The 25,138-nt window shown below is 39.6% G+C and overlaps 2 protein-coding genes across 7 annotated transcripts in view; one reads left to right on the top strand and one right to left on the bottom strand.

Annotated features, from left to right (window-relative positions):
* nat8l (N-acetyltransferase 8-like) lies at nt 1-13,588 on the top strand. Its single transcript, XM_046851138.1, has 3 exons — nt 1-479; nt 2,041-2,205; nt 7,782-13,588. The coding sequence occupies exons 1-3, from the start codon at nt 185-187 to the stop codon at nt 8,147-8,149; spliced, it is 828 nt and encodes a 275-aa protein (XP_046707094.1). The 5' UTR covers nt 1-184; the 3' UTR covers nt 8,150-13,588.
* A 394-nt stretch (nt 13,589-13,982) lies between these two features.
* Nucleotides 13,983-25,138, bottom strand: part of poln (polymerase (DNA directed) nu) — a 46,927-nt gene continuing 35,771 nt past the window's right edge. For 3 of the 6 annotated variants that reach the window (XM_046851095.1, XM_046851099.1, XM_046851097.1), the window contains 7 exons: nt 24,121-24,203; nt 19,835-19,966; nt 17,385-17,495; nt 16,427-16,505; nt 15,696-15,763; nt 15,551-15,612; nt 13,983-14,735 (listed from right to left, as the gene is read on the bottom strand). In XM_046851095.1, coding sequence (XP_046707051.1) covers nt 14,640-14,735; nt 15,551-15,612; nt 15,696-15,763; nt 16,427-16,505; nt 17,385-17,495; nt 19,835-19,966; nt 24,121-24,203 — 631 coding nt within the window. In that variant the 3' untranslated portion in view covers nt 13,983-14,639. Of the gene's footprint in view, nt 14,736-14,763; nt 14,831-15,550; nt 15,613-15,695; nt 15,764-16,426; nt 16,506-17,384; nt 17,496-19,834; nt 19,967-24,120; nt 24,204-25,138 lie in introns of those variants that run through there. The other 3 variants (XM_046851096.1, XM_046851098.1, XR_006926069.1) reach the window with 3 other exon arrangements.

The following is a 25,138-nucleotide window of genomic DNA, read 5'->3' as shown; positions in this document are numbered from 1 at the left end:
TGCACTTCGCCGGCATCTCTTCGGTCGTGAGGGAGTTCAGGGTTTCACCGCACCACATTTTTGTCTTCTTTTTTTTGTTTCATTCCACACCCCGAGAAACGCGCACAATTGTTACTATTATTTCGTCGTCTTTATTGTTTTTGACAATTTTCTCCCAGATTTTATTTCACCCGAGGCTATTTGCATGCATTGTTCGTCTCCCAAAATGGTTTGCGAGACTAAAATAGTTGCGGACGACCCCGACGCCATAGCTGGGAACAAGATCGTGTCTTCGGCGCAGATGTGGACGTCGCCCTCCGACGCGTTCGAGCGCAAAGACGCGAGAGGGGAGGGGGTTTTAATCCGCGAGTTCGAGCGCGGCGATAAGGCGGAGGTGCGCCGCATCTTCAACGAAGGCATCATGGAGCGGATACCCAACACGGCCTTCCGCGGTCTCAAACACCAGCCACACACCCAGTTCATTTACGCCGTGCTCACAGGTAAGAGGAGGAACCGGGGCACTTATTCACTTACACCACGTATTATTACAAAGATCAGAAATGTGCAGAACACTTGACTGAGGGTGAACAGCGCCGGCCATCAGCACACAAAGAAGCCTGTAGAGGAGCAGCGCGCGCACTGAGAGAATGAATGAATGAATGAATCTTGCCGCTGCTGCAGCGGAAGTCTAGAGTTACTGTGTTTGAGATCCACTCTTCATTTATTATTTAGCGCAAAATCCGCCTAATACTTGTTCTTTTTCACTGCATTCGATAGTGCAATATGAGAAATCAAATAAAACCTGGCCGCAAATTAGCCCACATGCCTTATTTATATAGGGCAAAGTATTTCCGTTTTTTCTTTCCGCACACACACAATCACACACATGCACACTTAAAAAAAAACGTGTTTCCCAAGCTACCTAAATGCTTTCCACAAACCCTGTTAGAAATAAACTACATGGTACTTATAGGAGATTCAGATGTTAAAGCTCATGCTTACTGGTCAGATGTTTAGGGGTTCCAGCCACTGTTGGGCCCTTGAGCATGGCCCTTAACACTTTCTGCTCCAGGGGCACTGTATCATTGCTGACCTCAGCTTCCCTGTAGTGTGTGTCTATGAGTTGCAGAAAAAAATTGCACATTTCCTCGTGACTGGAGTGGTGCCCTCAGGCAGACACGGGTTTAAACCTCTAGTCTTCACCTTTAAACCAGAAAGGTGAAGGTAATAAGCAGTACAATGAGAGTTTATGGTACGTTTAAAGTATGAAAGGAAGTACCAATTGAAGTATTGTGTTATAGTTAATGGTACTTTGTATCTGAAATGGGTTTTACATTACCATGCTGTACCAGATGATCAAAGTTAAAATACGATTATCACTGCAAAGGCAAGAAAACATCAAGTGGAGTCTGAGACTTCCACAGTAACAGAGAAAGGTGTGTTAGATGGAGACAAACACACAAAAAAAGTCAATACACACTTAAGTTTAAAGATGAACTGGTCAGATCTGCTCTTCTCAGGAAGAACAGTGCACAATGAGGCTGTATTTGTAGTCTGGGGTGTGTGTGTGTTTTTTGGTGAGTAGTTCAGAGTAACTGTAAAAACGAGTTTCTCACGACATAAAAACCCATGCGCTGTCCCGCGTCTCGGACGGCATCCTGCTCCACTAGAGAAGCGTCCTGCAGAGTTGTGTTGTCACTGCTGACTAAGGCAGCATGAGGTCTGGGTTGTAGTTATGCACACCCAGTATGGTGCACTGTGCATGCTCCCAGAAGGGCGCCCTCGTGTGTTCAAAGCACACACGTGTACAGCTGCACCCACACCAGTGCAGATGTTCCGCCCATGGAAATCACATTAGCACTGCTGGAATACTTTGACACCCCCCACTGTTTTTTTTCTCCAGCCAGGACAACTGTTTATATACTGATAAAAATGTGGACTCCATGTGCTTTCCTGTTGTGTCTTTGTGTGTGTGTGTGTGTGTCTCTTCTCTTCCAGAAATCAAACTTTGTGGTTCTCTTTTCTGACAGGTGACGTTTATTTTTTTCCATTTCTCCATAGTAATGTGCTTTGTTATGACCAAATCTGTCACGCTGACATGCTGCACACCTTTCATTCTAATGGGAGCGCGCTATTACTATAGCAGACAAGTCATCCTCAACTACTTGGACTGCGCACTCCACACAGATATGGCTGATATAGAGGAATACTACATGAAGCCCACAGGTAAGGGGAGCACCCGCTCATAAAACAAAAACAAGTACATGGTTGTTAACAAATACCTCATGTTTTTCTCACACAATAATTACACCAAAAATACCATGCAGCCCTGACTTCAAACAAATCAGAATTATACCATCAAACAAAGAGCTCTCTAATATCAAATCTAAAGGTTTGTTGGCCAAAATAGAAACTAATAACAACCTTATTTAAACCACCTGAACTGTGACCAGGCAGTTACTAAGAATGAAGGAATGAATGCTGTAGTCATTTTCCCAAATATTGACCTGCTTAACCCATTTATTATCTGACCACTGGCCTGCATGAAAGCACAACCCATCCACTGCATGACATATTTGTTGCATGCATCAGGATCCCATTCCTGGTTTCCCCCCTATCCTTTAACCCGGTTCCCACATCTGAGCATGAATGATACACAAGCAGTGACACTAGTGCATCTCACTTTTAGTCCTTGTCTTTCACCACATAGTGCAGGTGCTCAAAACTACAAAATCCCTCCAGACTCGACTTACAACCATTTCAGCAGCTACAGGACAGAAGATTCTCCTCTTTCGCAGTTCAGTATGAGTTAATTGACTGCAGTGCTGCTTTAATGCAATGGACTTATTAAATATGCAGCAGTTGGACCGGACTCACCGCTCACTGATAGTGGGAGGGGGGAAAAAATCGCTCCTTTATTGCCGCATAGCACCAAGCATGACAGGACTGGTTCCTGCTACATGTGTCAAAGAATTAATCAAAAATAATAATTACCGGATGGTCACAGTGTTAAATTCAGTACTTTGTATTTGTGATTATAGTTTCAGAACTGATTACATTTCTAGAGTAATTGCCCCGATTTCGGCGTTCATTCCAAATCATTACACGGCTACGATGATTCACGTTACTATAATAGTTTCGAAAAAAAAAACAGAGGTAATAATAGTGCTAGCCTATGCTCATGGAGAAGATCAGAATTGCGAGGTAACTGTTCCTGTGCAGGTTTTTTTGCAAGTTCATCGTTGCCTGTCATTTCGTTGATGTCTGAAACGCAAGTCATCCAGTAGATGGACCAGTGTCGATCATTTTCCCCTCGTGCTACACTGATAATTGCTGTTCAGTTACTAATCAGAAAGTGTACACTACAGCTCAAACAGAACACTGTGTGTCAGCGCTCACGCTGAATCACTAGAGGCTGAGTCAGGTCAGGTGGCCCGTGACATACATCATCCAGTCCCTGCATAATCTATATGATCGATACTTTAATCTCGTTTGTACACGGTCAAGGGAAATAACGTAATTTTTTCCTAAAGGTTAAGTGTCCCTGTGTTCATATCGAAAGGAAGCGGTGGGTGTACGGGGGGTTGCTCATGCATATCAGCGGGGTTTCTTTAAAAAGGTCGTTTTTTTTTCCAATCCTTTCTATTTCAGTATGTCTACCAGTGTAAGAGTGATCACACAAACATCCCCTGCTGGGGAAATCAGCATTCACAGCCCAGTTTCAGTCTCACACATGGCACATCAGTGCACTTCCTGCAGAGGTCACCAGTGAAGTCTATAATGTCCATCCTTTTGTTCTCAGTGGTCTCTACTGACTTGTACACCCCCAGCCTGAATGTATAATCCACAGCAGATTTTAAATCAGGTGGTTCAGATTTCGACTTCGGAGAAAAGCAGCAAAAACTGAGGCTGTTGTATTTTCTCTCCTTTAGAATACCACCTGATCGTTCTCCTTAGAATATCAGCTTGGTACAGGTTTCCTATTTTAGCACAGATATAAGGAGGAAGGGAATTGAGTGTTGGGTCAGGAGATGGGGGAAGGAATAGATGAGAAGCTGTGAAATGGTTTTGCATACTGGCAGCATGCAGACAAAGAGATCTCCCAGGGGGACCTCGCTCTCTCTGACTGTCTCCATCTCTCTTTGTTAATGTGGAAGCCTCGGTCTCTCCATCTCTTTTCCAAGATGTGGCTGTGGTGCAGGACTAACCGAATTATCTGTCATGCTCAGAGAGCGAGAGGGAGTGGGAGTGGGAGTGGGAGACAGAGTGGGAGAGGGAGTGAGTGGCTTCTTTAATGTTGCAGCTTTCTATTTCTTTTCAGTTCCCTTTGATTAGTTTTACAGAGAGCTAATCTAGTAGTTCATGGGGCACAAAGGATAATGCTGTCCAGATAATGGAAGAGCATTTAAGCACACAGTTACACTAACACTGTTAGCCTATTAAATATAACACAGCAATGTCTACAGCAGTGTCATAATAATGAGATATTCATTCATAAGGAATAATGATATTAATAAATATAGAAGCCACATCTGCCATGATGGATTTTTGAAAATATTTGGGCCCCCAAACAAACAGTGAAGCCATTCTCACACGGTACAAATTCTAGATATTGTGCAGAATCGTCTGCTTCCGTTGACCCCTCAGGCAAGACAAGAAGGTACCAAAGCTGTGGAATGTAGTGGAGCCTTCCATTAGTGTTAAATCCTGAAAGAACCGGTAGATGATTTATTATTATTTATGCACTCCATATTGTGTTTTTGGTATTTAAAGAAAAATAAAAAGTACAATTTTATTACTCGATTACTGCACAGTAACAAACTAATACGCCTTCAACATATCTAATATAATACGGTTCAATATATCTTAATGACAGGTCATGACCCATAGAGTAGGTGGAGTAGGCTCTTGATTTTGGGAACTGCCTCCCCTCAAGGCTACTGTCACACACATCCGAAGGAAAATACAGTTTGTGTGATTGGGGTTTGCATTCAGGGACACACAAAAGATGACAAGAAAATGTGTGTCTCTCTCTTTTTTTTTGGTAATCCAGTTTTAATTAAAATACTACTGAAAAAGCATCTGTGGTCGTAGTTGACAGATTGGCTTGACAAATAAATACAGCTGGTCGAAGGCTTTGCGATAGCACGTGTGTGTTCATGTAGGTATGCGTTCAACAGAAAAAAATGTAATACAAGATATAATGCACAGATAATATTGAAAGAGTTTTTGGAAATATGACTCTCACTGGAAGGGTGTGTTTGTGCAGGTGGGTGTTTGCAATGAGAGAAATGCAGCGAATTAGCTCACGAGGGGAAATGATAATGTGTGTGTAATAACATGGACAAATAAAATCATAACAGTAATGGCTTATATATACAAGTTAAGTTGTATCCATCTATGTGCTAATAACACTGATGTAGAATGGTGTATGGTTGCGTCTGACACACTGCTCTATGCATTAGGCCATATGTAATTGTTGGTGTTTGGTTTGACAGCGTGAAAGCGCTGACTTGGCCCAGTCCGAACAAACGTGACAGTCTAAACCATACTAACACACACACACACACACACACACATGCGCTGCACCCAGGGACCTGAGGGAGGGGCCTGAAAGACTGCAGAGATGCAGCATGTTGCAGTATGCAGAGTTTACATTACAATACACAGCAGTAATTAGTAAGAAAGTTACGTATGCTCTGTTTCAGACTCTCAGTGATGCACCTTTTGATTAAAGATCCAAAGATTTTTTTACTCTCAGTCAGTTCCTACACCATTCATAACACGATATTTGTAAAAGAAATTATAGATCTGCATTATACTGAAAGGTTTTTAGGAAAATTGTTTTGGAAACCCCCAACCCCAGAAAAAACAGCCCACAGTATGTCTCGTGCTTCATACACATTCATACCGCATGGCTTCTAAGTCCTACACCTGCTGCCCACACACACACACACCGGATACATGGTATCAGTTTCACTCTCTTCATTCGAGTTCCAGTAAGATCTCGACTTCATTAGTGTCATTCCAATCGCTTTTCGCTCGATCTTTTCTGCAACTCTTTTAACTACTACGTGTGCTTTTTAAGCCTTAGCATGTACCCAATAAATAAATGCATGGTAGCAGCTCCAGATAAACACTCAGCTCATACTTATGATTTTCTTGGCATGGATTCACTTGAAGCAGATGGCAGACACTGTTTTAAAGCTGACACACAGGCCCAAACAGTCTCTTTTATCACTGAGGTGACAGGCATGTTCAGCACCTCCTGTCTGGTTTAATCCCTGGACTCTAAGATCTGGAGCTGGACACACACATAATAGAAACAGCTGGGTCTCAGTGCATCTGCACATGTAGTTTTTTACTAATTTAGTCCCCTGGGATTAACACACTGAATGTACTGTGGTTTTATTTATAAATGACTGATTACTGACAGCTTTTTTTTCCCTTTGTTTTCAACAATGCTGAATTTGAAAATCTGGTGCCAGAGGTGCCACTAGTAAGATACCAGATTTTCATAATGATGTTTGCAAAGACATTTGGTTCCCCTGTTTTTTTTTTATAGAAGGGAGGTGATGTAATAAAGGATTTTTCTTTCCATTTTATTTTCAAACAGAAGCCATCATAATTAGAATATTTGCTTAGTCCACAGCTTAGCAAGCTTAAGAGAGATTTAACCCTTTAGCACAAGAACCCTTTATCAAAGCATGAGCATGTGTGATTTACTTTGAAAGACACAGGTTCAGTTTCATTATGAACCAAAGCGGGAAAAACATTAAAAACAGATACAGAAAGAAATTAAGCCAAAAGCTTTCTCTCGGTTCTAAAGCTAAAAAAAATCGAGCTTTAAACAGTTATACTGACATCATCTGCAATACAAATGTCTCACTTAGATTCAATTAGACCCCCATGAATTGGATTAGGTTTACATGTGGAGTCGGAGTGAAAGATTTGGGAGGCTGTCAAAATCTGTTCAAATGATGTTGATTAGTGCCTCAAATTAGACTGTACAACCTTCTATAAAATGTTTAGTAATCTATCCATCCATCCATCCATCCATCCATCCATCCATCCATCCATCCATCCATCCATCCATCCATCCATCCATCCAATTCATTGTTATTTGTAAAGCGCTTTTAACAATGAACATTGTCTCAAAGCAGCTTTTCACAGATAATATGGTGATAAAAATGAATGAGATGTTCTTTATAAGTCTGTATATATACAGTATATAAGATCTGGTAGATTTCAATTCTGTGAGCAAAAAGATACTCTGCTTTTTTTGTTCTATCGTCTCCCAGTAGAATAGTGAAAACAGTGCACTTAAAAGGAATTGCTAGAGAAGCCAAGCCTATGGGGGTTTAGGAAAATGTCTTGGCCCAGTTAAAGGCCAAATACATAATACAATTGTGTGAATTACCACCTGGATTGCCACAAGCCATGCAAAAAGCCGCTTATAATGAGGAGAAATAATTTTTGCCTAAAAACCGTTTTGTGTTTAAATGCCAGGTCTGTGTTTTATACAGAAATCACTTATCACTATTTATAGTTAAAATATCCGTCTTCCAGCTACATTATGTAACAGACACACACTATGTTTGGAAATAGTTTCCTCATTGCATTTATATTTCAAATAAGTTTATGTTACAATCTCTTGCATGTGTAACGTTGAATTCCATTATAATATAAATGAAGTATACAGCACAGCTTGTAGCTACAGTCTCTAGTTACATTTCTTTTTGTATATCTCGTCATGCAGTCAGACACATGCTGAGATCTTTTGTTGTGTTGTGTTTGTGCAGGTTCTTGTTTCTGGGTGGCGGTGCTGGACAGTCAGGTGGTGGGCATCGTCGCAGCACAGGGACGAGAAGACGACAACACGGTAGAACTGCGTCGCATGTCTGTGGACTCTCGTTTCCGCGGGAAAGGCATTGCCAAGCTGCTAGGACGACGGGTTCTAGAGTTTGCTATGCTTAACAACTACTCAGCCGTGGTTCTGGGGACAACAGCAGTCAAGATGGCCGCCCACAAGCTCTATGAATCATTGGGTTTTCAAAAGGTGGGAGAGACTGAGAACTACATTCTCCCTGGAATGAGCCGCTCACTGACGGAAAGGCTCTTCTTCCAGATCCGCTACAGCCGCTACCGGCTACAGCTCAACGAAGAGTGAGAGTGTGTGAGAGTGAATGGAAGCGTGGGCGGACGTAAGAAAGCGAGTGAGAGTATGAACGCCGACCAACCCTTAAATCACCAAAACCCAATTCACCTCTTAAACCTTAATATCATATTTTTTTTTTTTATCACAAATGTTATTTCTATCACTATTTCTATAAATTCCTTAACCGTTATGTTTTTTTTTTCTATTAACATTTATTAATTTATTTTCTTAACTTTTTATCAATATCAACTGAACCTCCCAATTAGTTTATATAGAAAAAGTAACGATAAAATCGATCGTTATGACAAGTTTCAAATGCCACACAACAAACCGAGGCAATAGGTCGGTCTGTCAGACTCTCTTTTAAATCTCTTGTAAGGGCTGATCTGATCGCTAGCACTGATTTTTTTTCAAAGATAGCAGAATGAATAAGGGGGGTGTGCAGAGGAAAGGAGAGTGGATATAGTTATACTCCTCTCTCCAATGTCATACCACTCTGTTAAACGTACACAAATGCAGGTCTTGAACTCTTTAAAATGGAAATGCAAGTAACTCTAGCAGTCAAACAAATGATATTGACTAAAGCACAGCAGGTTTTTCTATGTATTAAGAACAAGAAGAGGAATAATTAGTAACGTTAGCCCTAAGTCAAGTAACTCCTACTGTTAATCATGTACAATTTAACTCAGAGTTAACTCAAGAGTGGTGATTTTACCGTAAGGGAGAGGTGATATATATGAGAGGTGATACACACTGATATTTTGCCTCTACTCGTACTGGGGTTTTTGTTTTAAATAACAGGCCAATCTCTCAATTTTTCCTTTTATGTTGCTGGAACAGTTGAGATATTGCACAGATTGTATTGCTGTACAAGATCTATATTATTGGGTCTTTAACATGATTCAAATACCCACCTAATACAATTGGAATTAATTAGACCATGATATTAATTTGCAGTCAGTGAAATTCGATTGGAAAACAAACTGATCACTTCCAAGTTGACAACAATGCTAATCGATTCTTTTGCAGAATTAATACATGTAATATGCATCTGATCGCTGCATTGGTTGAAACTTGGTTGATCAGACACAAATCTGAGCACAAATTTGGATGACAAATGGACTGTGCGAATTTGCGATATATAAACCTTTATATTTTACATAAGTATAGATTATGTAAATGTGAAACATTTGTTACATATCTATGACAGATATAACTGAAAATCTCTCACCATATCTATTCTCCTATGAAAGTACCAGCAATGGGAGAGATAAAAGCCACAACGAGCCTCACTTGTGAAATATTCTTGTATAAAGTTAACAAAACTAAATGTGATTACAACTAACGTAACGCAAAAAAAAAAAAAGAAAAGAAAAAAAAAAAACACAACCTTGGCCCTTGCCAATTTTCCTTGACTTGACTTTACCCATCCACGAAACTGACTGCAGCCCTGGGCCAGACCCTCCCATACCCTAACAGCACTCGTTCAGCCCCCACCCCATCTCTGCATGTGCCACTGAGCCTTGTTGCGCTGCTTTTATCTCCATTCGAGCTTGTACTCCTAAAAACCCCTCTGTGATGTTATAGTAGCAGCACTAAACATTTGCTCAAGTAACTCAAGTAAAGATTACGGATTGATAGCGAAAAATGTCGAGGGTATGGCGTAAGAAACGTACCCACTTACTTGCTGCCATGACATCACAGCTGCCAAAAGTAGAATGCAAAAGCAATGCAAATATGTGGCATGCCTCTGTACCTGGTTTGTACGTACGGTGCCTGCCCTGGAAATGATGTAACTCTGTTTAAAAAAATAATAATACATAGAACAAGCTTCTTTTTTAGCTGAACATATAACAATGTGTCTTTGTTAAAAGAAACTACTGTTTTGCATGAAACATGAATGAAAAATGTTTAAGAAAACACAATCTTATCAAATTGATGTCTTAACAGTGGAGTTAAAGTTTTGTTTTCGATTAATGTTATTTGTATAACAAACATTTTACATTTGTTTTTACCTTTTACTACTGGGGTGATAAGTATCCAGTTTACTGTAAGAAAAAAAAAAGTGTCCAAAAAACACCCAGCTAAATGCAGCATTACTTATTATATTACATGCCATTTAAAGAGTTCTTTACTGTTAACACCAGAACAACTCACTTGCTGAACCTAAAACACCAAATGAATGGCAGAGCTGCCTGACTACTCACTTATTTAGGACAGTATACATATCAGATGCATTAAATATTGAGTGTTAGCACCAGTGTTAGGATTGCTTTAACTCGAACAACCTAAAAACAAAATGAACATGTACTTGTGTGGGATAAGTGGATAAAACTGTTTCGAAAGAATCTACATGCACAAATTAGGCATGTAATGAAGCCATCTGTAGGTGAAGGTGTCGATACAGAGCTAAACCAATAACGGAGCGCTTATGTTAATAAGTATATTAGAAGTATATTCGATCAGTCCTGATTGGTCCCCTGGTGGTCTAGTGGTTAGGATACAGCGCTCTCTCCCCTGCGGCCCGGGTTTGAGCCCCGGTCAGGGAACCAACCCCAGCCACTAAGGTTGCACAAGCCTTAGTGCCGATCCCAAGCCCGGATAAATGGGGAGGGTTGCATTAGGAAGGGCATCCAAAAAAAACCGTGCCAAATCAAACATGCGGATGGTCCGCTGTGGCGACCCCTAACGGGAGAAGCCGAAAGATTCGATCAGTCTTGATTCCAAATTCGAAAAAATCAACTAAAAAAAATTTCCATGAAGCTTCCTTGCAAAAAATGTAAATATCAGCAAGTAATTTTGAGAGATAATTGGCTTTAGCTGAAGCTGAATCCCACACTCACCTACACAGGCTATGTAGATGTTGACATTACTGCACACATGTCAGTTTGTCTGTGAGTTAACAGTGTTTTTGTTCAGTACATGTCTAAGGTGGATGTTGGCTGATTACGGATGATTGAATGTAAAAAAAGGCAAGCTGTAATGTATACGCTTCTGGACAGATCCGGGCTGAATAACACTAAATACTGCTTTACTGCTGGTCTGTCTGCCATATGATAGCACGTGTTACAAGTGCAACCAATTTTGGTGTGTTATTGAGCTTTGCACAAGCAGAAAAGTCAATTCAACATGACATGTATTTGGATGAAAATGTAAGCATGCTGCTAAGATTCAAGAATTATGACACTGACGGCTGTGATAGATCAAGGTTGGGAGGATAAAATGAAAGCTCTCATTGTGGAAGGCTTTCGGGAAAAAGCATGGGGAATTCCTCGAGTTCATTATCAGTTACAGTAATCACAGATGTTCGTTTTAAAATGCTCCAAAAAAGGATTATTTCTGCTAATCGGAACAGTGAAACTTTTATGAGCGACTCAACCTTCCCGACCCTCTCCCACATCCTTTCAGCATTCAAGTGTGTCTTTTGTACATAAATATCCAGTGTCTGAAAATGACTGATGATGCAAAGCATTCAGAAGACCTGCGACCTGCATGAGAAGATGGCTGCTACAGGAATGTTCCACTTTTAAGAAGACGAGGGGGATTTATAGTGGAAGAAAGCCTTGAGTGCCTTGCTTTCACAGTTCGGCTCCCTTGATGGAACTTTGGTACACGCTAAGACTGGATCCCCTTCTTACATCCCAATTTACTCTTCTGGTTAAAAGCACTCTCTTGATTGTGGCTGGAGGTGCCAAGGATGCAGAAGCACTTGTAACAAATTGTATTTTTTATTTTTCTGAATTTATTTTGATGTTCTATTTACTGCTCTTTTTATTTTTTATTTTATTTTTTTGCTAATAGCAAGTATGTACCATATGCAAATGTATGATAAAAAATTTATTCACAAGAAACCTTTTTTCATGAGGCTGAATTTGCCAAAGGGGGTTTTTGCTGCATTTTATTTCTTTATTTTCTTTTTTCTTTTTTTCGTTTCTTAACATTCAGAAATCTTTTGGAGATCAAGTCCTCGTGCCATTTACCCGAGCAATAAAATGCACACTCGAAAAAGCTAAAAGTAAAGAATTCAAAAGTAAAAATGCTGCATTTGTTTTCTAGCCCTAATGCTGTGCTGATTGTGAGCATTACCACTGGCAGGGTAAGAGATTATGGGGCATGACTCTGAACTGTTTTTTTCTTTTCTTAACTATTGTGATTAATGTTTTTATAAATGTGAAGATGAATGACAATGCATATAACGTGTTGTACATTCCGGCAGCCCGTGGAAAGAAGTGACCACTCAAGCCCACTGTACATGAGTGATGCCACACCCACTCTGAAAGCTGTTCCAGGTTCTTATCTCTGTTTGGTCAACAAAATCTCAACAACAACAACAACAACAACCACAACAAAAAAGTTTCTTTCAGCAAACTACAGAGAAGTGAACTTTTTGAAGAATGTTGAAGAGTAGCAACATGTTAACCAAATGATGCACATTTTCACACTGAGAAGAACGACTTTTCATAAGAACGAGGACTTTTTTTTATTTTATTTTTTTTTAAGCATTTTGTTAAATGTATATTGTAAAGTGTAATTTAGTGTAAATAGGGATATTTTCTGATCCTTTTATAACAGAAATGATATCTTTGGATGTTTACAAACACATTGACCTTCAAACTGAGACACAATTGTATTCCTCAAAAAAGAAAAAAAACAAAAATACAACAGCACACATGGAAGTGAGAACAGCTTTCAGAGTGAAGGACATCTCCTCATTACCCAACATATTCAGGCCTTTGATGTTTGCAGTAAACTGGTACTGCTGTAGCAAAGTGAAGATAAATTCCAGCATTTTATAAGATCATTCCCTCATAGTTAACAGTGAAAATCCAGCATGAAGAAAATTGATTTTTTTTTAATTCCCTGTAGTTTGAGTGGTGCTTCAAACAGTTTCTCGTACCTGTGCTGCTGATTGTCAGGGAATGCTAGAAAATCCTCTTTATACATCGGCACAGGAAAACCTGTGGTGTCCTTTCTTTTTGGTCCACTTCTTTGCTGACTGTCACTATGGAAACAAGCCCACATAAAGCACAGCAGATAAAATTATATGCAAGCACTCAAGGAAGCGGGTCACCTGAAACAGAGGGATGGATTTGTGTGCTTGAAAGTTAAATATGCCAATGAACAGGCCAAATTAGGAGTAAAAAATAAGAAAAGGGGAGGTGGGGGTGTAGAATAGCTGGCATAAGCATGTGACAGGCAAAGGCCGTGCTGAAAATCTTTGTGGCTGCAGTGATCACCTGGATCCTTCAGGGTTTGTCATTATAAAGATGCCTCAGTTCCTTTAGATGTTCTTTCATTTTAATGTGTTCTTTTTTCCTTTCCAACTGCTGTAATGTATTATTTCTTTTGGCTTAACAAATAGGAGCATTGTAAAGATGTAAAGAAAGGAGATCCTGCATTACAAAAGAAATGGCTGTAAATATTGTATTAATTAAACCAATTGGCTTGTAATTGCTTCTGTGTTTTTTTCACTCATTTTCCTCAAAACTAAACTTTTTTTAAGCTCTGAATATATTTAGATTGAAGTGAATAGTCAGGAAGTGAATAGTCATGTCGAAATTTGTTAATGAATTCATACATTTCATGTTTTTATAATCATGTAATTGAAATGCAGGTGCATGTCTGTGTGTATGATTAAGGGCTCTTAAGGGGAAGTGATTCAGGGACACAACACCTTTTTCCAGACTGGGAAACTGAGACTAAATGCTTGGCCTTTAGGTCTGTGTGTGTGTGTGTGTGTGTGTGTGTGTGTGTGTGTATGCAGTATACACTTTCCTGATTTTATACATGCACAATGTAGAAGCAGCCCTGGGTTTATATTTTAATCAGGTTTAGAGAAAGCAGCTAAAACAGGACATTTTATTGAATATAATATTAGCCCACATACCAGGTCTCTTGCCATCACAGTGCTAATCTGTGCTCTTGCTTTCATCTTCTATTGCGGTAATAAAATCAGTACTGTAATTATCAAGAAGCCGCAGTAAGAGAGGGATCAGAATGTGATGTTTAAATATAAACAATAATACCTTTAATAACTTCTAAAATCTGTAAGAAAAGAGCTACATTTGTGATTAGGCCGAAAGCTTAATGAACAGCTTGATGTTAACATAAGAAACTGGACAAGAGATGGGCAGAAACCAGAGCGCAGAACACAAATGGAACGAGTTTTGGTGAAACGCCTAAAGGAAGAGAAAGACACAAACTGGCGCGATCCAGTCTAGGCGCCTACGGTTGCCCCCAGATACAGCGAGCGAGGAAAAAGAAGCGGGAGCTGCAGCAGCCCAGTTACCATGGTGATGGGTTTTCAGCTCAGAGAAAGACCTAGAGAAGGAGAAAAGAAATAAGAGGGGCAGGGAAATTAAAAAAAGGACAAAAAAAAGAACCCCAAATGAGCCAATGAAAATGAGAGACAACAAGGCAGTCAGCGATCCGGGAAAAAGATCAAGAGGCAGAGAGCTGAGCAGAGAAGCACACACTGGCACTGGGAAACCTCAAAGCAGGCTCAAATTGAGGTGTGTGAGGTAGCAGCATGGGCGAAATTGACTTCACACATGGATCCCCACGATCGTCCTGTAGAGACAGAGACCTTCAGAGGAACCTGCATATAGAAGCATACAGACATCCAGGTCAGATCAACAGCCCAGTGTTTACTAATCCCTGTTTACTGCAGTCTGGATTGATCTACCAGCAGGCCTGTACACACACACACACACACACACACACACACACACACACACACACACACACACCTCTGTAGTTAATGAGGCAATAAATTGTTGGATCATTGACTGATTAATGAATGGTTGCTGCAAGCAATTATTCGTGGACATTAGTATGTTAATGAGCTCCTCAGCCAACACATTCCAAGACATTTAGACATCAAATAGAGAAATCTTTAAGACCAGTCTCCCCACATGTGAGTGTATGCGGTGGTTTAGTTACTGCATGTCTGAGTTTTGTTTGCACAGTTAATAGTAAATATCGTTATTATTAACTGTATGAAAGCTCCTGCTGTGCTGAGAGTGATCCAGACTGCTTTCCTGCTACATTTCATTTTCCCCTATAAAATAATAAGCTACATTTCAGTAATTCTTTTTAGGTTCTAGAGGATTTCCTTTAAATACATTTCTTTCGGTTTAATCAAAACTATCAGAAATGTTTCTAATTAATGAGGTCATTGATTGTGTACTGATCACACACCTAAATTTATCTTATGGACCTCACAATGAATGAAGCCTTTCAGATAAAAATATTCTGAAAAACCCAAGCATTAGCCATCATCTATAATAATACAACATATCAAACCCATGTGCACGTAAAAAAAAAGTATTCGCAGAATTGTGTATATTATACATGATGATTGCAGTGTTGACGTGGTGTACAATGTACATTTCTACTATTTGGATTACTCACTGAAAGACTGACTCCAAGACAGCTGATATGCTGGAGAGACTCCATTGTTTCCTTCACCAACACTGTTTCAAAGTACAGACCCATTCTCATAAACATAAATGGTTTCAGCAAAACTGTTAGAGTCACAGGAGTGTCTTTTATTAACCTGCAAAGTCTTCCATCTGCGAGTCCTCCACCTCAAACAGTAGTTCATCATGGATCTGAGCCAGCAGCCTGAGCACATGTAGAATATTCGGGATGTATTCAATGTATTCCTTTCAATAAATGACTGTAAATACATACATGTCTATTCCAAAAGATTTAAACCTTAAAGGGAACTCGTATCTTTATCACATGCTACTTAGTGAACCTTTAAGACAACAGGATGTACCATGAAACAAAGATAAAATTTAATAAAACATGTGCAGTCTATGTAAGATATACAGTAAGTGGTTTGTAACTTCTGGCTACAATCTAGATTGCAACCATAGGTATTATTAGATCAGTGGGCAGAGTGCATTTCTAAAAGAACATCCCTGTGGGTTACAGCTTAGATTTTTATCTCCATCTTGACAGAGTCTGAGGATGGTAAAGAAGAGTAATATGGGAAAAATAATAATAAACCAATCCACTGACGTGTCAAAGGGAAAGATAAGCAGAGATCAGAAAAGCATTCTCTTTTGGGCAAAAAATGCAATTTAGAGATGGCCATAAAGATACAGAATGAAATGTGAAAGGCCTCCAAACACACACGGGCCAGACTGAGCAGGTAACCCTCAGGACACGCGTATATAAAACGATACATTCGAGACAGATGTTAGAGATGGGACTGGATGGTCAGTTGAATAATGAGCAGATATGAAGAGCAGACTTGCTGAATTTTGGAGTTGGACATACCTGGCAGTGAGAGTGGTGGAAGAGGCCACAAGTGAGCAGATGTGTATCATGGCCATTTTACAGAGGTCCGCAGCAGAACCTGATTATCACACACATGCACGCAAACACACAAATTTGGTTCTGATGGCCACGATTCCTGTAGATTTACACTTTAAAATGATCATAATAAAAAACAAATCCAAATAATTATTACTGTTACAGGCATCATATGAATGTGTTCCTTTTAGCTAAAAATCCCAACCTCAGTAGTTTCATTATAATAGACAATATAAACTAACAGCTGCATATACACCATTTCAACAACCATTCGTTCATGAAAGTGACGTCTTTGGTCCTTGGACGTTTCCGGTTAGCTAACGCACACATTCAGAACATTGGCAGGAGACGGTTTATACGCAGTGATATTGCGACAGTTTATTTATTCCAGCGATTTAAAATGTCCAAATGAAAACTGGGACCATGTTGTTCATGCTCTCTCAGACCAGGAAATTAAAGTGTTTACATTTCCGAGAAACAAAACACAAACTGGGAGCATCTCAGCACGGCAGTGTAGGTGTGCAGATAACCTTCCACTGACAAACCAGGTCTTTCTGGGTTGGTTTTCTGCACACCTACACGGGTTCGCCGAAACGGGTTTGGGCCTCTTTACTGCAGTGAAAGGGAAATGTTATGCTACAGAATACAAAGACATTCTATACAAGTGTGTGCTTCCAATATTTTCCTCTATAGGGGATGAAACATGATAATGTAAAAAACAATCACTGAAGTTCTCCAGTTTCAACCTGATCGAAATCACAAAACCTTTTTACTGTAATGTTCCAGTGCTGGAAAACTGGATGAAGCCAATTCTGACTAGGGTTTCTCTCAGGCGTGTCTCATCATGACCTTTACAGTTTATGGCAGAGGGTAACAGTTTATTAAAATGAAGCTAAGGACCACCTGCACAATGACACACTACCTTGCACTACAAAGTTGACTGCTTGTCTCTCGGCCTGGTTCCGGATGCTCCAATCTGTTGAATGGATATGAGGGAGGAAACGGCGCCGACCCATTATGGACTTTACGTAACCTGTGCGTAAACACACACAAATACACAGAATCTATATTAAATAACTTTGATCTCACGGGTTTTTTTGCAAAACCCATGCTCACATATCAGCGCTGTGTATTCCCCTTACAGTGCATTCCAACAGGACAAAGGCACGGCTTTACGGTTAAAGCCTTCTTTAAAATGAGTCAGAGCTTCTCACATGGACAAATCTCTTTCCCAGAATCACAGTGACGCCTGGGAGCTACAGGCCACAATGGGACATTGATGCTGGATGAGGAATGCACCTGGCTGATGTGTGGGTGTGTGTAAGATGGCAACAATAGACTGATGAGCAATAATGACATACACACAGGAATGTGTCTGTTTGGCTTGGGGAAAAGCTTTGCTGTAATGATGTATATGTGTGAAAGCCGTCACAAATGACCTGTCAGGGGAATCATTAGCAGATTCAGCACATTCCACCGTTTGATCATGTAAACTCTCACACAATGCATTTTCTAAACGATTACATTTTCTTTTTTGGTGCATTCAAACATCTGAGCAGCTAAGTGGTGAAGAGCCTTGCTCAGGGGCCCAAGAGTAGCTGCTGGGTGCAGCTGGGATTTGATTTTACAACCTTTGGATCCAAAGTCAAATACCTTAGCCACTATGGTAGAATATTTTTAAACAATGTACAAAAGCTTGTGAGTTGTGCTGACAGATACAGTGATGTTATATAAGTCCTGCTTCCCTCTGTCCTTTCAATATTAAAGGAAGGCGATTGTGTCTTTTGGGGTATTTCTAAAATCGCATGAAATTGACAAAAACTATAAAAACCGACATTATTACATTTGGAATAGAGCAAAGCCCAAGCCACTAATTTAATTCTTAAGATCTTGCAATTTAATAGATTCTGCTCAGTCATTTTCCTGTGTCTTTCATAATGCTACAGATATCATCATACGCAAAGGAAACATGCCCATTATCAGGCAGGCAGACGTGCCACGTGCCAAAGTTGCCAGATGCTCAGAGTAAAGTCACTCTGCCATGTTGTGACTATAAATTAGGTTTTCAGCCGGCTGGAGGACTGATTGTCATCAAAGACATGGTGTCCACCCCATGACCTTTAACCTTATGGACCTGGATCATAACACCTGGAGACTATTGCAAATATAGCAACTTCATTATCACTTCTGGTGAAATGGGAGATGATCATAGAAGATGGATGTGCTCGCAGGAACTAACAGGAGTCAAACAGAGGCTGTTGACAGATAACTCAATACTACTTGACATTGATCATCAGTGTTTCACGTTGGTGTTTTGATGATGTGCAGGAGTGAGATCATGCTGTTTCCGGCGAGAAACTCGCATGTGGTCAGAATAACAGACACGGTAATGCATGTGGTCAGAATAACACCAGTTGCACAGCTTCCTATGTAAACAGAGTGATATCTTTTGGCACACTGACTTATGAAGGTCAGTGCTCCCTGTGAATGTGCGTGCAGTTTTGTGCTGCCCTCTGTTGGTGTGCTAGAAAACTAATCTCGAAACATTTCGATACTACCTTGTATATGTACTGGGTGTTCAGATGTGCTGCGATGTGGTCACTGTGAAAACCACAGCACGTGTTTAATGCGTCTATGGTCATTTTCAACCATATGAATATGTTTAGTGGGGCTGGGCTACTTCCATCAGAATAAATGTGACATCAAAAGGTAAAGGTGATCAATCATAAGAAGTTTGTGTTTGCTTGGTTGGCAGGTGAGTAAGTCAATATACAGTACACACAGACAAGGCACCTCTTTATTATTTCTGGCCTGGGAAACCCAACTTCAGAACAAAATCTCACATTCTTTGGCTTTGACTCTTCAGTCCTGGCATGAAGCCCATTATGCGACTGAATGTGTATTGAGAGATTAACTGGGGCCCAAGTTCAAGTTTAAACTTGATTGCTAGAATTTCGGATTTTCGTTCGTAACACCCTCAGCCCTCTTTTTAGAATAATTGTGTGCATATAATTAGATCTAGGTGTGAAACATTGGGCAGTGATTGATCTGTGTTTCACATATGTCTGAGCACTATAGGTTGTGTATGTATTTGTTGTGAGAATTGAGCATATTGATTTACACACAGTCTCTTCTGCATTGCTTTTCACTTCGTGATGCTGACATTTTAGTGAACATATTGAGTGGCCACTTTCAGAAGGTATCGAATATGAGCGGTTTGCCATTCATTTCTCTCGTGCTCATTTTTCTCTCTTCTCTCCATCCTCCACCTGCACTCTCTCGCAAACCTAATATACAGTGGGCAAACTATTTACCCTGTTCTGATTACTCATAGGCAATTATACAGTAACCAAACGACACACAGACACGCACCGTATTTGTGGCAGTGCTGGACAGTGCACTGGATAAAAGCCTGCACCTGTTTGTACTTCTGGAGAAAACTTTCCTGAAAATGACTCGCCTCTTCAGCGTTCACACCCAGAATACCAGAGAGACGCTCCTTTCCTGCAGAGCGAGGACACAAAGATTGAGACAGAAAGAAACATTTTGGTCGTAAAAAAAAAAGCAGTTAAAAGAAAGTATTTTGGATGAGAAGGAAAGAATAACGCATACCCAGGTGTTATTCTTTTTTAAGCTCATTACTTTCAGACCATGACTAATAAGCAACAGTTTTTATTGCGAAATGACTTATGACATCATTCATAGTTGATAACTTACAGGTACATCTGTATATAAAACTCTCTGGATGCAACAAAGCAGGTTCATGTAAGCAACCGATGAACAACTTGGCTGTGTGATACGAAGTCTTTTTTAAACCCGTGTTAAACATCATTATATCAGAGCGCAAATGAATTCTCATATCTGACTGGTTGGAAGGTACTGATTAAAGTTTTTTGTAAGAACAGCTCTGACATCATCCATATTACAAAATTTGATTATGCATTCTAATTGTTTATTGTTTCTATGGTAACAAACTCTCTACATTTAGAGTTACATCACCGATTATCTTCCTATAAAAGAGTTTTGTTTGTTATATGATAATTATTGTCATTAAATGTGATGCCTTCATTTGTGAAGTTACACATTATAAGATGATGTGTATTCATTGTCACTTTTGAAACCAGGCACCCTGAAACACTATTCGCATGTGTCGCTGTGACACTGAAGCAGAGTGAATCCTCCTTCGGATGGTAACGCATCTTCATTACAGTAAGAATGAATTCATGTTCTCTTTTACTTTCCACGGTAGATTCACTAATCTCTATACACACAAGTTAACTAAGATACGTGACTCCTTTAATTGTCGATAATGAATTGTGTGAATGGTACAGGAGTGAGAAATTGGGCCTCCTTGTGTGTTGCTATGGCCACAACCACTACTTGTATGCTGTATCTTTGTGGCAAAATTAATGAGCTATTATGTCCATTCCCACCTCACAGTAAAGCAGCTATACACAGTCACCACATTGTGGCATATCAAAGGCTCCACTGTTACCTAGCCAACAGGTCTACAGATGCAGGGTATGGGTTTTTACCCACAAGTCATCTTTAAAGCTCATTTCCCCATCTGTGTTCAGAATTAGTAGATTAATGATATGAAAGAGAGACAGCAAAAAAAAAGTGAGGGAGAACAAACGGGTGAAAACTGCAATGAATAAAAAAGGAGAACAAAAACATTTCAGTAGCTCAGGTTTATGTGCGTTCACGTTTGTTGTATTTACATGCATACTAATAATGTGATACTTCAATACTTTAATGATGATGATATTAAAGTAAACTGTATTGTCCAGTGTATCACAGATCTGATCAGATTTCAAACTCTCTGGTAAAAAATCTTTGGTTATTGAGATGTGTTTATCTCCAAAGAAAAGAAAAACAGTGAGAAAATCCTTTCTACTTTAGACTTCGTCCAGTCTGTATGCCATGTGTTTAAAAAGACATGCGCACTTTTGCTGAAGATGCACTTTACACTGATAAACTGGATAACTGGGACCTGTGAGCTTTCAATGCCAGTGTATGTATCACCAACACACTTGAACATTTTTATTAGGTGAAGTCACACACTCCTCTGAAACACCCTTTCACCGGATTATTTATGCCTCTCCTCTAAATCACCTTTCATCTCATGAGCATCGAACTGTACTTTATCTTCTGACCGGTGCCAGTGCAAGTGCATGAGCTCATTCCTGTCAGCCCTTTAAATTGTGTGCGTCTTGTATGTCTTTTTTCTTTTAGTAGTCTGTTACCATGGTTATGTACAGATCTTTGAAAGACTGTACTTTTTATGACACTCCTTCTTCTTCCTCCAGGATCTTGTACATGTTGCAGTGATTTTTGTTGAAAATGTGTCATTGTTTCATGTTGTGCTCGGTTCCCACAGGAAGTGTAACACTGAAGAATGCATTTGGAGGTCAAAATGCTGTAAAACCTTGTTGGTAGACACAGCAAGAGAGTGTCAGTGAGTGTCACATGCTCACTGATATAAGCTCAAAATCAACAACAGTGGCAACCCAGTTAAGTTCGATAAACAGAGCCGAACAGTCATAATAAACCCCCCCATTGTATTTAGAAGACTCTCGGTGTAATTCAAAACATCGCACAGTCTCTCAAACTGTGGTGGACCAAGTACCCAAACCATTTGAGCTAAAATAAAGATACACATGATAAAATATTACTCCAGTAAAAGTGTCCCTTTAAATTTTCACTTGAGGAAAAGTTAAAAAAATATTTGCCTTCAAATCCATTTAAATATCCAAAGGACTATGATTTATTACGGCTATAATGTTGCTATTATACTTTATTTTATTAACGCGTCAAACAATGATTGATATCCATTAAAATGATTATGAGCCCAAAACCTTCTTTTCAACTATTTCAAAATAAACTCTGGTAAACAAGGCCACAGGTGCTGCAGAAAGTTTGAGTCACAGGAGTTTCTTCCTTTCGTTCTGCTTGCTGTTGAACTGACGCTGAACTGTATGCTTGTAATAAGTAGCTACCACCAACCGGCAATTATGAGTTCAAAACAGAGCATGTGCTCCACCCTGATTGGTGGTTTGCTGTGTGATTGACCAGTTACGTTTTTATCTGCACATAAATAAAAAGGAACAACTGATTTTGCAAAATGTGGTTAAGTGAAATACAGATACATGAAAAAGCTACTTAAATACAGTAATGAATTACATTTAGTTCATTACTGTCCTACACTTCTCTACATTTGGGAAAGTGCAAAAATTATATATACTAACAAAATACAATACTGCTTAAAGGTCAGAATAAGTACATTATGTATCTGAATTAAAACCCAGAGGAGCTCGCATTCCACAGCTCCACAGGAGAAAAAGGATCCTCCACTGACTGAGCTGGAAGTGATCCTAGGGATTTGCCTCATCTAAGCTGAATGTTCTGAACCGGCTATAAAGCTTCACAGCTTCGCCAAGATACGGCAGAGTCAGCCCATTAAAGCTTTAAATGTCAAGAGCAAAACTTTATGGTCAATGTGAAATTTAATTGTAAGTCATTATAAATGGAGTATGCCTGCACTAATACATTGTGCAATTTTTTCCACCTTGAAGATGCTGGAATCTGAATGAAGCTTAAACAGCTTACAATGTTTAATCCAGTAATCAATCATCTAATAGTCATGACTTCTAAAACTGAGATTGGTAGAAGTCTAGATGGCAGAGAGTCTAGGGACCTAAATTGGTCTTTTTGTGAGCTACGGAGGGATGTAAAATAAAAGATAATGACAATATATATTAATAAGGATCAACCATATCATGGATGATAACCCTAAAATGAACCTGAATATTATTAAACATTTAACATGCTATAGAGGTTGTTAGACTCAATAAAGGTAGTAATAAATTAACCTCAGACTGGCCCACTCTTTTCATATCCACAGCTTTAGAAATCTTCTAACAGCTCTGTGGACACAATCTGTTTCAAGCCTATAAAAGCTCATGCAGTGCTCAGTGTAATTGAAGTGTAAATTAGTTTTACTGAGTGATCAATAAGCAAACAGGAATCAAACAAAGAAATCCTTATGATTGTCACTGTGATACCGTCTGTAAAAAAGCGACTATGTTCATTCGAGCTCGATCTTATTCTTATCGTCATTTAAGTACCACAGAATTCAGTCTGATCTGATAATAAGCGAACCCTGCACCAGCCTGTCTCATCCTGTTTATCAGAATCAGACACCACAGTCTGTTAAACAGAATTATTTTAGAATTCAACTTCTCATTACACTGACTGTGATTCACTTTCAAAAAGTATCATATGTTTAATAATAGGCCTAGTTTCACTTCAACGTCTTCTCCAACCGTGAATCCTCTTGGGATTCGAACAGTGCAGGTGTCCATATATTTCAGTTACATTTCAACATTGTTCTGAGACCTCAATAAATCCTGCCTGACTTCACTAATGCTCTTGAGGCTGAATGAGCAAATCCCCAAATCCACACTCCTGGAAAGCTTTCCCAGAAGTGTGAAGATTATTTGAACAGCAAAGAGGGCATAAATGTAGAATTGGCTGTGTAACAATCATAATTAGTGGTATGATCAGTTGTCCACAAACCTTTGAGATTTGCCTGTACCTAAACAACTGACTCTGAATTCTGTGACTTTGAGTATATGGGTGTTGGCAAGAGATCTCACCAGCTCCATAGACCACAGAATAGACAATGCGCTTGGCGTGCTCTCTGTCTTCTGCACTTACACTGTCCTCACTTATACCCTTCCTACAGAGAAAGAGAGAGAGAGAGAGAGAGAGAGAGAGAGAGAGAGAGAGAGAGAGAGAGAGAAAGAGAGTTATATAAGAACGTGTCTGACAGCAGTGTCAGTGGTGAAGGCACACCCACAGAGTGACAGTGAGTCCGAATTTGACTTGGCAAAATCAGCAGCAAGTGGCTAATATCAGGTCAACTTTCAGACTGAATTATGTCAGACTTAAAGGGTCACACACACACACACACACACACACACACAAACACACACACCTCTTGTTATGCACACAGCACTATGTTAGTCAGTCTGAATGAGATCACTGTGCATGCAGATTGTACTAGGCAGGGGTTCAGGCTGGTCATGTTTTTTTTTGAGAAGTCATAAATGATGTCTGTCTCAGCAATCCGTCCCTCCAGATGTCCTCATTAAAGTGACAGCTAGATGAAGTGTTTGTGCACTGCATCATTGTGTATCTTTGACTGGGCAGAATGTACGCACATTTTAATTGCGAAAGCAATCAAAACGTTTTAGATTCAGCAGTTCGTATAATGATCTTAATTTCTATTTAATTGATTAAGACGATGACACTCAGAGATTTTATGTGCATGGGGCTTAAGCAACTTATTATGATTTGGGTGTAGGCACAAGATTTTAGTTTTATTCTAATTATTTAATTATTCACAACAGATTTTAGCAAATCTTCTCAAGGGACAATACTATAGTAATGAAACTGATATATTTTAGAGTAGTCACTGTGCAGCGTGTATAGCAGTACAGATTTACTGTCCTCTGTAAATAACTCAACATACAGCCATTATTGTATAAATAACTGGCAACAAAAGTGAGTACACTCTAAGTGATGTATAATGTTATGTAGCAATGTCTTAATCCTCCTGGGCATAGAATTCACCAGAGCTGCACAGGTTGTTGCTGGGATCCTCTTCCACTC

This window comes from Silurus meridionalis, chromosome 6 (assembly GCF_014805685.1).
Source record: "Silurus meridionalis isolate SWU-2019-XX chromosome 6, ASM1480568v1, whole genome shotgun sequence".
In the NCBI taxonomy this organism is placed as follows: Eukaryota; Metazoa; Chordata; class Actinopteri; order Siluriformes; family Siluridae; genus Silurus; species Silurus meridionalis.
The sequence above is the reverse complement of the archived record's forward strand: the minus strand, read 5'-3'. Positions and strand labels throughout refer to the sequence as shown.